Source organism: Equus caballus, chromosome 3 (genome assembly GCF_041296265.1).
Source record: "Equus caballus isolate H_3958 breed thoroughbred chromosome 3, TB-T2T, whole genome shotgun sequence".
Classification (NCBI taxonomy): domain Eukaryota; kingdom Metazoa; phylum Chordata; class Mammalia; order Perissodactyla; family Equidae; genus Equus; species Equus caballus.
In genome coordinates this window covers 66797443-66813431 of record NC_091686.1, presented here as the reverse complement: position 1 = coordinate 66813431, position 15989 = coordinate 66797443, and the positions used below count along the sequence as shown (strand labels likewise).

Here is a 15989-nt window from a genome sequence, read left to right as displayed (position 1 = left end):
TTGGTGAGTGACTGGTGGCCCATTGAAGTTGAGATAATAGAGGAGGAGGTGAAAAGTGATTGGTTTGGGATATATTGTCAAGGTAGAATCATCATGATTGGCTGAAGGATTTGATGTGAGGTGTGAGGGAAAGAGACGCATCAACGATGGCGTCTCAGTTTTTAACTGAATAACTGAGTGAAAGGGGTTGCCATCCTCTGAGATGGAATTGACTAGGGGAAAGCTAGTTGGAGAGTGGTCAGGGGCATGAGGAGGTAATCAAGAGATGTGTTACAAAAAAAGTGAAATCATAAAGTCGATGTCTAGCGGAGGGCTAGCATGTAGAAGCCATTTATTAAATACTTGAATAATTAATTAATTAATTAATTAATTAAACTAAATGAATAAACGGAGGGAGAAAGGAAGGAAACTAACTAAATTTTATAAAATATAAAAGAGACTATGTGGCAAAATGATTGTAAAGTCCCCAGGCTAGAATTTGGGATAACTAGGTGCTAGTCTCAGAAAATATGTTCAAACCTCAAATTTCTTCCTGCGCTCAGCTTTTATTCTGGGACCTTCCTCCTTTCCTGCTCCACAGGGAATGTGATCACACGTTTATTCATCCCATAAAGGCGAGCCCATAGCCCTCACATCCCTGTGCATAATTCTGGGGCAGGGGACAACCAATCAGTGAGCACCTGTGTTAGGAAACAGCCAATCAGTGAGCTCCTCTGATGGGGAACAGCCAATCAGTGAGCTGTTCTAGCTTTGCAATGGCAGGAGTGAGGCAGGACTGAGGGACCTCTGCAGAGGCTGCCTCCTCTCCTGCCAGTCACCACACACACTCACCAGCCATGCCTTCCCCTCCCCCAACACATACCCTGGGTATCTCCTCAGCATTGTGAAGCAGGCCCCTCAACAGTCCAGACAAATTCCCATAAAGTCAGTTCCCAGAGGGTCTCACTTTTTAAGGGCGTGGTTTTAAGCAAGCAGATGACAAGATAGTTCAATCCATGTATTGGCTGTACTTGTGTTGACTGACCCACTATTTGCTCCTGCTGAGCCTTCAGGCTGGTTCCTACTGATAGTTACAAAGGGAGGAGAGGGCAATTAGTGAGAAGAAAATATTTAAAAAGTCACCTTCACAATTGTAGAGGCATGATGCAAAATGAGAAAGACCTGTGGAAATACATGACACAGCCTTGCCTCTCAGGTTCCCGTACATTAACCACTTTTGTACTGGCTTTTCCACAGGACTGAGGGTCCAGAGTATGCCTACACCAGCTCGCCTGCCTGTTTCTCTGCCAGAGGAGATTACCCCACCGACAGCCGTCTGGATCAGCTCTCCAGAAAGCCCTCCTGCCTCCCCTACCAGTGGCACGTCCAGCAACTCGGTGCCCCCAGTTACAGCATCAGTCCAGACAGCTCCACTCCCCAAGAACGCTTCCATAGAGCCCAGAGAAGAGGAAACCACCAACCCAACCTCGAATTGGGAAGGCACAAACCCAGACCCCTCACCAACAAGTGGTGGGGTCCACTTAACACCCACGCCCACCGAAGACACTTCGGGCACCCCTGAAGTGAGCGTGCCAGCTACAGGGTCTCAGTCCACCACTGAGTCTCCCGTACGCACCTCCCCTCAGGCTCCAGCCTCATCACCCTCACCCTCACCCTTGTCAACCTCACCACCACCAGAGGTTCCTTCTGCCTCCATCAGCACCAACTACAGCTCCACTGAGACCAGCACGAAGCCCACAGGAGGCCCAACCACACCAGAGTCCCCAGTGGAGGAGCACAGCTCTAGCCACACACCCACTTCACATGCCACAGCTGAGCTAGTGCCCACAGAGACAACACCCCAAACAACTGTGCCAGCCATAGTGACCTGTGTGCTCCTAGACATGGAGACCACCACCTCCTCCGTGGTGATCATGCAGGAAGTGGAGCATGCACTGAGTTCAGGTGAGTCTCGGTCTAGAATGTTAGGGTTCTTGACTACACTGAGCTGTTAAGAATGCAGTTCAGTTACCAAATCAATTGAGTAAGTTTGAATTTTGGAGTGCAACACCTGAGCTGAATTATAATTCACGAGAATTTCCACCAGAATGTAAACTTTATTTTTAGTCACTTGGCAATTTTCACATACTATGTCATTAACTGTGGCCAGTCTTTATGATTTGTCTTCACATATGTCACAGGGAATGTAAACGAATGAGACCATATAAGCAAAGGGATTAACAGCGTAGCTTTTGGTCAAGCTTCCCAGGTTTCAATTCTGACTCCTGACGTTGGGCAAGTTACTTCATCTCTTTGTTCCCATTTTTTTACCTCACCTATAAAATGGGGACAAAAGAGGCTCTATCGTACACAGATCTTGTGGAGATTAAATGAGATGATTTATAGAGTGCTTGGAACAGTTCCTGGCAGGAAGTAAGTGTTCAGGAAATGTCGTGTTATTATTATCCTGCTCAGTGTAGAAATAAAGTGTTTACCTCATGGAACCTCATGTAGGCTCGGGGGTGTAGAGAACTTGCCTATTCTTATAGTCACTGATACATTTCATGGGAAAGACAGTAAATTTTACAGGACGTCACATTTGTTTTTATTCTCCCAGCAATCCTCTGAAGTTAGTGTTGTTTTTATCTCAGTCCTGCAATCTTGGAAATTATGGTGGAGAGAGATTTAGGGTCTTCTCTGAGGTCACATGCATCTAACATTGACCTGAAGCCTGAGGACTTGAGGGTATTGGGCAGGAAAAGGCCTTAGTGGGAGCATTTGGCCTCTTGATTGAGAAGCAGTGAGGTGGGAAGAGCCAGAAGGTGAAGGGAGAAAATGGAACTATGGCCCCTTCCCAGGGCTGTGGACTGAGAGGGGAATATTCCAGACAAAGCCATGCGTGACCAGCTGGGGTCAAAGGAATGGTTATGACTGAGGAGAAATTAACACCTTTTAACAAACAATTAATAAACAACTACCATGAATGGAAACTCTGTTAGACAGTGGAGGTGGGGAGAGAGAGAGCTAAGATTCACAAGCCATGATTCCTCACGGAAGAACTCACAGTTTACAAGGGGATAAAGTCCCAAAGAATTGCACATTCTTATTGCAAAGGCCCAGTAGATCAGTGAGAGTCCCAACAAGAAAGAGGGAAACAATCAAACTGGGACAAAGGAATGAATTACAAAGTGTATGGCTGGGGTAGAGGGGAACCACAGGGGATCATAATAGCAGAGCTGTTATGAGTCAGGTCTAGGAGGAGAGAACAGTGACCAGAACCCAGAAGGAGAGAGTCTTGTGGACTGCACCACTTCGAGACGAATAGTGACTCTTGGTTGAGGGGCACAGCTAACCTAAGGCTAACCTCCTGGAAGAAGGGAATCCATATCTGTCCTCGCTCACCCCCTTCCCTCAGATGTGCAGCCAGAAGCCAAGGACAGGGAAACCCATTAATGTGATCCATACAAGTCAGCATCCTGGAGGGCAGGTCAGAGAGCAAAGTGGAGAAGGATGGAAAATGGATCTGGAGAAGCAAAAGGGAAAAATATGGCACACCTACTTCAAATGCTGATTCCTCTGTGCAGCCCCCATCCCCATTAGCACCCTGGTTATACCTCCGGCCAGCACTTATCACACTGCATTTAAATGTGTACTTTCTGTCTGTCTCTACTCCAACCCCCAGGCCCCCACTTTCTGCCTGGTACTTTCTGTGCTCCCAAATGCAGGGAACATCTCTAGCATAGACTAGGTACCTGGAGAAGAGTGGGTGTTGACTTAACTCAGTGTCTTAAAGACGGTCCCTAACAAAGGTGCCATCAAAGTTCAGGCTTGCAGGCAGTGACCCCCATAGCTTCTTTGTTTCCTAGTTCAGGCCCTTACCACCAACAACATGGCACTGCTCCTTTAGTTTTCTAACTGATCTCCCTTTTTCCACTCTCTGCCCCCTCCAAGATACCCTAGACATGGTGGATTAATTTTCCTGAGCACAAATGCTGAGCTTGGCATGCGAAAATCTTTGTAATCTGATGCAATTTACTGCTTTCTACAAGTACTCTAGTTTCATGGGCTAGATTATCCAAGACAGTCCTGTTCCAATGTTCTGGCTTCTGTTTTAGACCGTGTGTCAAGAGACGCAAAATTAGTGACAAAGCTGGATCCTGAAGCTTTATAGTTCTAGGCAGTATTGCACCCAGTAGCAACTCCAGAGTAAATGAATGAAGGAATGATTGAACGACTCAAGAAGAGAGAGATGTGGCAGGGTAAAGGGCGATCACTGAGCACAGGCCAGTGCACATCTCATAGGCCAAAGAAGATTTATCCCTTATGATCTCTTAAATCAGAAAATATTTATTGTGCATCTACCAAGCCCCTGTGCATGATGCAAAGAGGTGTAAGAAGTCTAAGAGCTGTTCTTTGAGATTTTGTAGTTTAAGCAGAGAGAACTGACACAAGCAGCTCTCAGTACCACTCGTTAGTTTCTAATTTGACAATGAACCGACATAGGTGGAAGGATCTTTGAGCGGATGTGATAACAATCTGTTCATTTCAAAGTGAAGAAATTACATCCCAGAAGTTTGGGGTGCCTCACCCAAGGTCACACCGCCCAGTGGCAGAGCTGGACCCAGAGCCCAAATCCTTGAACCTGCAGTCAAGTCTTCTCTGAGCGCCAGCATTGCTGCCCTGCTCCTTGCTCAGCCCAGCAGACCAAGCAGCAGCCTGGGACACTGTGCTCCCAGATTACTATTTGGTGATGTTCTCATTTAGAAATTCTTGTGCTGCCTTAATAGTGGCAGTAATAATACCACGCTTTTATTTGGCATTTTGTCTTATTCTGTGTGAGTTCACATAGCATATTTCTACTAATCCAAGGATTCATTCATTCAACAAATCTATACATAGTCACCAGTGAATAATTCTAAAACAAGGCAAATGCCATGGCAGTTAAATGTAACTAGAGGAATTAGGGAAGGTTCCACGGTGATGGAGCACATGAGCTGAGTTGTAGGAGATGCAGGGAAATTTGAGCCTAAGGAGAGACAGGGCAAGGAAGATTCAGCCACTTGCATGCAAAGGTTGGGAACCAGTGGCAAAGTAGTTAATGCTGCACTTGCCTGGGTTCAGAGTCCACCCAGCAGCTGCAAACACAGAAATCGCTCTTGTCGAGGTATCCAGTGCCCTCCACAGTACCACGTGTAGGGGTTAATTGTTAGGCCTGGCTTGACCCAACCTATTGGCAGCATTTGACACAGACGGTCACTGTCCTCATCTTTAAAGCACTGTCTCCACTTGACCTCCAGAACGTATCTGTCTTGTTCTTCCCCTGCCTGGCTGAACGCTCCTTCTGAGTCTCAGCTGCCTAACTTCACCCCTCACCTTCCTCACTGGAGCAGCCCTGCACCAACACTGCCCTCCTCTCTCACGCTCTCCTCTTCTCTCCACACTCACTTCTGAGATGATCTCATCCCGTCTCAGGACTTAAAATGCCATCCATATGCTGGTAACTCTGAGATATAAAATTCTGTCCCCGTGTTGTTTCATTCAACTAAAGACATGTATAGCCAGCTGTCAACTAACTCATCATCTCCATGTAGGTGGCTCACCAGCATCTCACACTTAGCATGTATGAGATGAATTCCTGATTTCCTCAACCCTCAGCCTGCTCCTCCACAGTCATTCCCTCTCTTCTTTTGATTCCTCAGGCCACAAACCTTGGACTAATCCTAGACTCCTTTCTTTCTCACTACTCCACATCCAGTCCATCAGAGACCAATCTCCTCTCAGCCCTGTCATCTCTCAGTGTATGACTTTAATATTCCTGTGAGTGATCTCACTAGAGCCTTGCCAGAGAGATCCTTTTCAAACCTGGGACAGATCCTGTCGCTTCTCAGCTCTAACACTCCAACTGCTTTCCTTCTGAATCAGAGCAAAAGCCGAAGTCTGTGTCATGCCTACCACGCTCAGCATGATCTGAACCCGCCCTCCCTCTCTGCTCTCACCTTCCTCCACTTTCACCTGCAAACACACTGCTCTCTTGTTGTTTCTTGAACATACTGAGGACACTTGCCTCAGGGCCTTTGCTCTTACTGTTCCATCTGCCTGAAATATTTTCTCGCCAGGGCTTTAATGTCTTGCTCCTTTTCATCAACCAAGACTTTGTTTTGCTGTCATCTCCTTAGGAGCCTTTACTCATACCCCTGTCTGAAATACTAAGCCCATCACGGCTGATTCCTTTACGTTGCTTTGTTTTCCTTTTGATCATTTACCACGTTCTGACTTTATCTCGTTTATTTGGTGAGTGAGTGTCTGTTTTCTGCCACTAGACTGTCAGCTCCATGAAAGCAAGGACTTGTCCACAAAGAGGAAGATGTAGGTTACATCTGCATCCCCTAGAACAGAACCCGACACATGGTAGACCCTTAATAACATTTGTTGAATAAATGAATGAAAGAGTCAGTCAGCTAATAACAGGGAAGCTATTTAATCTCTGAGCCTTGGTCTTCTCATCAGTAAGATGGGATAAGGAGAGTATCCACATGATGGGATTGTAAGGTTTAGTTGAGATGATAAATTTACATCCTAGTGGCTATTGAGCTATGGCTCAATTGATACCTATGATTGTTATTTTACTATTATTTACTGCTTTCATTATCATTATTATTATTACTATTTCACTATTGTGAATACTATTATTATTGTTATTATTATATTTATCATAGTGCCCACCATCTTCAAGAAACTCTTATTGAGCTTTTCCTATGAGTCAGTCATCTGGCTGGGCACTAGGGATTTAGCCGTGAATAAGACAGTCCCCTCTCTCATGGAGTTTGCACTGTAGCATGTACACATCATGGCAAGTAGCCTGGTTTGGTGGATCCTAGGATACGTGGAGGGGGCCACTGCAGAAGAAGCAGGAAGGAAGATTTCAGGACAAGTGTTAGAGGACCCTGAGTAGCAGGATGAGATGATTTGCTTCATCTGACAGGCAATTGATAGTCACTGAAGGCTTTTGATCGGGGGAGAAAAATGCTGAGAATTATATTTTAAGAGTGCTCAACTGGCAGGAAATTGCAGGGAATTCAGGACTGGAAACATGTAGACCAGTTTATACCTGGTTGCTGGTTTGCCATTGTCACTCAGAGATCATGTCACTTAACTACTCTGACTTGAAGGACGCTTTGCTATAAACTGAATACAAGAGAGACAATCTTTCAGATTCTTTTGGCTATCATACCATGAAAATTGTTTGTTACAATTCTCCTATGCAGAAAAAATGAGATTCATACTCATATGAAGACTACTGAGAATATATATATTCCAAGAATTGGGCTAGCAAGTGACACAGGTGGCCCCTCATCTAATCCTCAGAACAGTCCAGTGAGGTGAGCTCAATGGTATCTGTTCTACAGGTGACATCGGGCCCAGAGAGATTAAGTGACTTACTCAAGTTCTTACTTGAGTGAACAGGCCGGGATTCAAATTCAGTTCTCCTGACTGATCCTAAGTCAAGTGGTCCTTCCACTACACTCATCCTACCTGATTTAGTAGAAATGAAAAGTTGGGGGAGGACCGATGGCCACAAAACTACTGTGGAAATGAGCTACATGAGGTGTAGTCAGATGCCACGTGCTGCCGGCTGGGTCTCGGGGGTGGGGCTGCCTGGTGGGAGGAGAAGCAGGTGGTAGTAGCGGCCATCTGAAAGCAGCTGTGCAGGAGACACGAGTTTTGATTTTCATTTTTCAATTTTTGTTTTGCTTTTAAAGAAAGAAAGAGAAAGGTGATATGTTAAATTTGAGTTGCCTTGTGTTATTAAATCAGAGCTCTTCAAGGGTGGAAACTATGACTACAGAATGTTCTTGACTCCCTGAACTAAACTGAATGGTACTGTGCACAATTCACTGCCCAGCAAATGCTTGAGGGGTTAACTGACATTGGGCACCAAGTGACACTCAAAACGTCATCAGTTGTTGTGTGTGCAAGCTTTAAAAGTATAGTCACCCTGCTGGTTGCAAAGTGGACATTCTCTTTGTCTGTAAATTCTAAGTGTCCACTGGCCTTATGTATCCTATACTTTCCATTACAGAGAGAAGGACACACAATTATGAAAATTGGCGAAGGCCTTTGAACTTTAAATTCCTAGTCTGAACCCCAATATTCATTCAGTATGAACTGTGCTAATAAATTCCTTTAAATGAAGGGCACTAAGCAGGGACAGACATCCAGACATCTCTGTGTCTACACCTGCAAGGGACTTTCTTCTCCACACGTCTCCTTATTCCCGATTAACTCTTAGGATGAATGAAAAAAGACAACTCCTAGAAAAGGTGGAAGAATAATTTTAAAAGTATTTTTGTTGCATTAGTGCCATTGAGTTGATTCCGACTCCTCACAACACTGTGGACAGCAGAGCAGAACCCTGCCCGGTCTTTTTGCACCATCCTCTCCCCTTCCAGCACTACATCAGATGGTGCTCTGCTGCTATCTAAAGGGTTTTCATGGCCAATATTTTCGGAAGTGGGTGGCCAGGTCCTTCTTCCTAGTGTGTCTTAGTATGGAAGCTCTGCTGAAATCTGTCCACCAAGGGTGACCCTGCTGGTATTTGAAATCTCGGCAGCATAGCTTTCAGCATCACAGCAACACACAGCCACCACAGTATGACAACCAACAGACTTTGAAAGTATACATAGAGAAATTTTAGGCGTAAAGAATGCCTATTGTAGTAAGTTTATGACCATCATACTGAGATGACATATTAAAAATATATTAAAGGGGAAAATGGTTTAATTTTAAAAATATAGGTAAGGAGGCCATGTAAAAGAATGTTGGACATCTACTGATCAGATTCTTTTGGAATGCCCAGAATGTATCAGGAAGCAATAATCCTAAAAGTATTGTATCTTAGGCTCAGTTTTACGAGTATTATATTATTGCACGTGCCCAGGCCTGGCCTCTTACAGTGAATGATGCTTGCATCTTTTCACTTCTCCCTCCCTCACTCCCAGGGTCCTCTCCATCACTGACAACTGTTGATTCTGAACTCTTAGCAGCTCCCATTTCTTCTGCTTCTCTCCACTTTCACTCTCAAGTCAAAGCTGCCGTAATGCCACTGTGATAGCCTCCTGACTGGTCCCGTCATGTCTTCCCCTGCCTGTCTCCCCACCTTGGGGTTCCCCCACAGCAACCAGAGTGATGATTGAGCACAAATCTGATCAGGTCACACATAGCCTCACTGCCACCAGCATCCCAGCCCCTCTGGGGCATCCTGCTGCTCTTGTGATGAAATCCTCAAGCCCATAGAGCCATGCAGGATCTGGTCTCTGCCTGCCATCTCTGCTTCATCACACCCTGCTACACCTCACCCTCTGCACCTCGCACGCAGCTCTCAGTTCCATGAACCCACTGGTCTCCCTCTTGACACAGGGCCTTTCCTCATTCGGACGCTTCTACCTGGAACCCACAACACATCACTTCGACCAGTTAATTCCAACTCATTCCTCAGGTCTCAGTTCAAGTATCACCTGTTCAGGAAGTCTTTCCCGAGGCCCCCAGTCCAGCTCCTGTCTCTCAGTTACCAACTGTCACAATTCAGGTCTATCTCTTCTTCACAGCGTGTGATTATACACATACTAGTGTGGCTCTTGGTTTATTGCTTGCATTGCTTTTTCAGGTACATGAGGTTGGGGCCTTGTCTGTTTGGGCTCACAAATACATTCCCAGCACCTAACAGTGCCTGGCTCAGCAAAGGTGCTGAATAAATGTTTGATGAATGAGTAAATGAATGACTTTTAATGACTAAATATCAAGCTTTAGACCATAAGTTCTCACATTTTGTTAGCTTCAGAAATCCTGACCTTTGAATTGAGAATGAAGAAAAATTAAACACCTTCACCTGTTGTCTTAATCTGTTCAGGTTGCTATAATGAAAATACCATAGACTAGGGGGCCAGCCCAGTGGCACAGCAGTTAAGTTCACACATTCCACTTCAGCAGCCTAGGGTTCGTCGGTTCAGATCCTGGGTGCAGACCTACGTACCACTTGTCAAGCCATGCTGTGGCAGGCATCCCATATAAAATAGAGGAAGATGGGCACGGATGTTAGCTTAGGGCCAGTCTTTCTCAGCAAAAAGAGGCTGATTGGTGGCCGATGTTAGCTCAGGGCTAATCTTCCTTAAAAAAAAAAAAAAAATAGGCTGGGTGGCTTAAACAACAAACATTTATTTCTCACAGTTCTGGAGGCTGGGAAGTCCAAAGTCAGGGCACTGGCAGATCCTGTGTCTGATGAGAGCTGGCTTCCTCGCTCATAGACAGTTGTCTTCTCATTGTGTCCTCACATGGCAGAAGGGACGAGGGAGCTCACTGGAATCTCTTTTATAAGGGCACAAATCTCATGCACCAGGATTCCACTCTCGTGACCTAATCACCTTCCTAAGTCCCCGTCTCCTTTTTTTTTTTTTTGTATGTGAGCCACCACCACAGCATGGCCATTGACAGACAAGAGGTGCAGGTCCACACCCAGGAACTGAACCCCAGCTGCCAAAGTAGAGTGGGGCAAACTTAACCACTAGGCCGCCAGGCCTGGCCCAGGCCCCACCTCTTAATGCTGTCACATTGAGGGGTTAGGATTTCAACATATGAATTTGGAGGGGACACAAACATTCAGTCCATAACACCTGTGCACACAAAGATACCTCTCTAATACGTCATTACAGGCCACCTCAAGGGCTCTCTTTTGCCGCTGTGAGTTTCTGCCCACCCCCATTCCCACCACTACACCTCTCTTTTCCCATCATGCCTAATCCTATCTTTGGTTCCCACGGACTTCAGGGCTGACAAGGTTTGGGATTGTTATAAACCCTCACTCATATTTTTTCTTTTGTGCCCAATGCTTTAAACTTAGGCTAACCCTCAATTTTTGCTAAAGCCAAGTAAACTCCCATAAGGAGCTCCAACTGTCAGAGTTTATTTTGGGTAAAAATTATTCTGCAATCTTATATCTACTACTTTTATTTCTCCTTTGGTTTATTTTTACTACCTAAATCTTAATCTAGTTTTGAAATATTTCCAAAATATCCTTTGAAAAATATATGTCGAGGTAATAAAATCAACTTGTTACCATTTATGTTGTTATCTAGTAGAATACAACTCTATGCAGCATATTTAGAACATAAATAGAACATATTTTAATTGTCTCAACATCACCTTTCATGACATTTGGTGAGTTTCTGTCTCCATGGAATAGTTTCTTTTCTTTCTGTTTCATATACTTTCACCAGTCACTTATAACTAAAGTGACTTTAGAAATGCTTACTGAGAAAGTGGGAGTTCACTTATAATCACAGCTGATATCATTAATGAATCTGTGGCTTGTTGGCTCATTGGGAAAAGTGGAGTATGCCTGATTCCATACCCAGACTGAACGCTTAACAGAATCTTCTGACTCAGAAGAGCATGTCTTTTTAGTTACAAAAGAACAACAGGAAAGTGAGAATGGATCAGTGCCAATCCATTATCTTTATCAGAGAAGGATCTAAAACTCCCACAGTAGAATGTTGAGTCAGGAATACTGTATTAGGAGAACACGTAATGGATGCTAAATTGATATTGTCCTCAGCATGCCTTGTTTCTCAGGTCCTAGGAAAGAAAAATACTGGCCAATAAGAAGTAACATTTTATTTAACAGTATTTTGCTTTTATCATCAGACTAACAGCCTTCAGGTGTGGACCACAGGCTTAGAAATGAAGGTGAGCTTAGGTTAAAATCATAATATCTCAATAAGTCCATGGAAATGGGCCATCAAAAATACTTTGCTATATTTCTGTTTGGAGAAATTATGGGATCATTTCAAAGCCAGACTCCAGAAAGGCAAGAAGCTTACTAAGAGTACAGACTTTGGCATCAGACTTCCTGGTTCAAATCTCACCAATGTCATTTGCTAAATGGGAGACACGGGCAAATTTATTCATCTATGAAATGAGGATAATAAAAGTACTGCGCTATAAAGTGTCTCTTACATAGTTAGCACTAAATAAATGTTAGCTCTTATTATTATGATGATTGGGTACCTAACTCTCAATGTGAATACCAACAAGAGCGTGACTCTTCCAGACTTTGATTTTCCTTTTTTTTTTTTTGGACTTTGATTTTCTTAACTTGTAAAAATAGAATGTTTTGTAAGATACTTTAAGACTCCCAAAAGGATTATTACTTTAAATATTAGGTAATAATTATCCATTTAAGAAACTGCCTATAACACAGTACAGAAAAGGATAATCAAAAATGTGTGAAAGAGACAAATAAGTGTTCACATTTGAAATAGTAACCCTTTCATGAAACTTGGGCAATCTGATGGAAGGGGTTAAAGAGTGCAAATATCTGGAGCTTTCTAGCTGGGAGAAAAGAAATCTTGGGATGGGGAGGATGCAAAAGCTGAGCTATGGGATTTTTGCCTCGGCCCCACTTACCCCTAAGGGGGGACAGTGAAGAGCTAGAGGTTACCCTTTTCCCTTAACTGGCATCAAAGTTTGGAAATTATTTTCTTTCTCAAGTTTTTACCTCTAAAACCTTAGGATCCTGAGTCTGGGATAAATTAAAACTTGGTAAAATACAGTATCCAAAGGCAGGCTCCTACCTGGCCTTGATTAATTACACGGAGGCAAGGCTACATTAATGGTTCCCTGGAGACCTCTGAGTCCTTGGGCTGCAGGAATTATACTGATGTCACTGTTCTTGGCCAAGGTGTTGGGACACGTGACCTGAAACTGTGACTCTCTGCTCCTCCCCCCATCCCATGATACAAATGATAAACTTGAACACTACTTGGCAAATAGAGGTAGGACTCTGTCTCAAGCTCTGAGAAGTTCCTCCCTTCCTTCTTGCTTATGTCCTCTGAATGAAGAAAATACTAAGATCTTACATGCTAAGGCTGATGGACCCCAAAGAAAGCAGAGCCTTCACCTGCAGGCTGGATGAATCTCAAAAGGAGCATATGCCAACTTTTCTGGTTTATTCCCCACCCCCAGCCCTCCCATATTGTTTTTTCCATGGTCATGCCTCATTTTCATCATTAGAATATTAAAGAGATAAAGGAGGAAGTAACAACAACAACCAAAAACCTCTTTCAGTCTTCATGGAGATAAATGGTGGCTCTTGAGCAAGACAGTGTCATGCTTCCCACAGTACATCATTCTCCCCTCTATGTGTCAGTCACAAAGTGATGACTTTGAACTTGAGATCCTCAACCTGACCTTTCATGTTGAAAGTCAGAAGCTCCAAAGGCCGACTTCTCAGCCTACACATACCTCCTTCTGCCCTGCCATGCAGTTAGTTGTCCCAAACTGGAAAAAAAAAAAAAACCCAGGGAATTCATTTTTATAATTTCAATGCTAATTGCATTAAGAATACTCAGATAGCAGAGAGATTTAGGGGTTTGTTTTCCTCTTTCTGACTTGACTCCTGAATAGAAATACCTATGTCCTCCGGTCAAGGAATGAGATGACAAATGACACAGCTGACCCACGCACAGTCATAGATCAGCATTTTCAAGAGGAAAAGGAGAGCTCCTTATCCAAGACAAACAAACACAAAAAGAAGGATTCTCTCTTCTTCTTTTTTTTTTTTTCAATTATTCTTCAGAAATCCCTCCAACCCTGCCCCCTGCATCCCCCAGGTGATCTGGGGTAGGGCTGATTCAGAGCTTGCATGCCCACCCATGTCAAAGTGTGGTTCTCTTAGCCCAGTAGAAGTTATAATGCAGCCTAGGCTGAATTATATTCACTATATAAAGTAATTTTTAAATAGTTATGATGGGCTTATAATGCCAGACACTGCGAATCACTCCTAAAAGGAGAGATATGAGAAGAGGAGAAACTGCCATGGAGCATGTGAAGGGACAGACGTCAGGGCTTAGCCTCAGGGACCTACAAGTGGAGTCTTGTTCATTTCTGCAGTGCTACTCCTGGGAGTGGGTGAGTCAGGACAGTTGACCCTCCTGTGCCACATTTCCTCCAGGTTTGGCCCTCATCAAGACGTAGTATTCATGAATCTGCCACATGCCCTAGAGCAGTAGCAGGTGTTGACACTGACACTGCTGGCCCGGACTCTCTGCCCTCCATTCTTCCTAGCCTCTTCCAGGGGCTCTGAGGGCAGCCGATGTACCCTCATCCCAGCATCTCATCCCCCCAGGCTCTTCGTGAATCTGGTGTCCTGGGAACAGTGTTCCCAAAAGTATAGTCCCTACATGGGTCATATGCAAGATGATGAACTTTCTTTATTCTAATAAAAACTGTATTTTTGTTTTAATGTGAATTTGAAAAAAGAATTAAATAGCACATTGAATTCATGATTCCGTAGCTATTATTGTTTAGCATGAAGCTATATGTGGTAAGTATCTGAAGAAAATTATGACTTGATTTAAAGACACATGTTAAGAAACTAATAGTATTGATGGTGTGGACATGGCAAAAAACCTGAGAATGTATGAATTTTGGAAACGTTGCCCTAAGTAGAGGCTGGGGTCTTGTCCTTATTTATTGCCTCAGCTACCAACGCTTTAAGGCTTTTACTTGGGGTGAGACAAAAGGGTAGAGAATTTAAAAGAACGCAAACCAGGAATCAAAAGGTATTTAGTCCAAGCTCTGACACTAAGGCAGTCTGATCTCAACCTAACCTCTTAATTTCTATGAGCTTCCATTTAATCTGTAAAATGAAGTGGTCAGATTCAATGAACCTTCTTAGAGTTTCCTTTCAACAATAAAATTACGTCATTCCATTGCTCATGATCTCGCTGGAAGCGAAACTTGAACTTGAGATCCGAAGTCATTTCTCATACCCAGGTTGGCTCCACTCTCCTCTGGATTCACAGTTCCTTCCTGGCTCCAAAGTTTTTATGGGTAAGAGGCACGCGGAGCCTGAGTGAGACCTTTGTATCGCACTTCATGATGGACAGAGCATTTTCAGTACTCTATTCGATTTGTAAAAGCACTCTGAGAGGAAGGGAGTGTTTCCTCAGTGTTCAGCATATTGTAAGCAATAAACATCAGCTATGTGAAAGATTGAATGAATCCCTGTTTTACAAGGAGAGAGACGGACACAAAAGAGGCTGTGGAGTGGGGAGACATAAAGTGGCTTGCCCAAGGCTGTTCAGCTCGTGCGTATACAAAGCCAGTCTCCATGCCAGGTCTTCTGATCACAGAAAGTAGAAAAGCATAGGTTCAGGTAATCCAGCCTTGAAGGTTAAATCCCTTTTCTGCCCACTAACCAGTTGAGCAGGTTTTTGTTAACTGCTTGGGGCCTCTATTGCCTAAACTCCAAAATGAAGATGCCTAGCCAGCCCTGCCTGAATCCGTGCTTGGCACAGGGAACCACAGTAAAGGATGGCTGCTATGACTTTTATGACCAGGAGTGTTTTTCTTAATGCTTTTATTACTGTTCTGGCACAATACTACAGATGTCCCCTGAGAACTGTTCTTATGCTGGGACTGAATTCCCAGCAGACTTTAAGGAGATTCTGTTAACAGCATCCAGGTGGAGGGGTCGCCCATGTTTCAGGAGGAATTCTCATCGCCTGCAGCCTCCTGATCTAGGGAGCGTTAGGTCAACTCAATGAGAGGAACGCTGCCGGCCATTGACCTGCCGAAGCTGTGGTATGGTAATTGGCTTGTCCTAATGCTGTGGGAAAAGGGGATGAGGAACACCGTTTGCTATTCTTAGAAACCAGTCTAGTTCCAATTACAGGTGTCAAAGGAGAGCTGGGACCGGGCAAGCTAAACAGGTAGTTACAATAAATTCCTGGTGGGAAAGAGGCCTCATTTGTGTTGGGAAAGATTGTAATTGTAAGAGAAGTGAAGAAACTTGAAAACCATGGTAACCGGGGGCTGTGCCAACTCGTGTGCCCTGGGTCGAGTTCATTGTCAGCCTGTGCTCCCTGCATCCTTAAAGTGCAGCGGGTGGGCCTGCAGGAGAGAGAAATGCAGGGAGAGGAACGGCACTGGGCTCGGGGAAGTGCAAATCTTTT

At 44.2% G+C, this 15989-nt stretch overlaps 1 protein-coding gene across 1 annotated transcript in view; it reads left to right on the top strand.

Moving 5' to 3' along the window:
* The window catches only part of PARM1 (prostate androgen-regulated mucin-like protein 1), a 108166-nt gene that overhangs the window by 68844 nt on the left and 23333 nt on the right, over positions 1 to 15989 (top strand). Inside the window, exon 2 of the mRNA XM_005608709.4 lies at positions 1237 to 1944. Coding sequence (XP_005608766.1) covers positions 1237 to 1944 — 708 coding nt within the window. The remainder of the gene's footprint in view (positions 1 to 1236; positions 1945 to 15989) is intronic.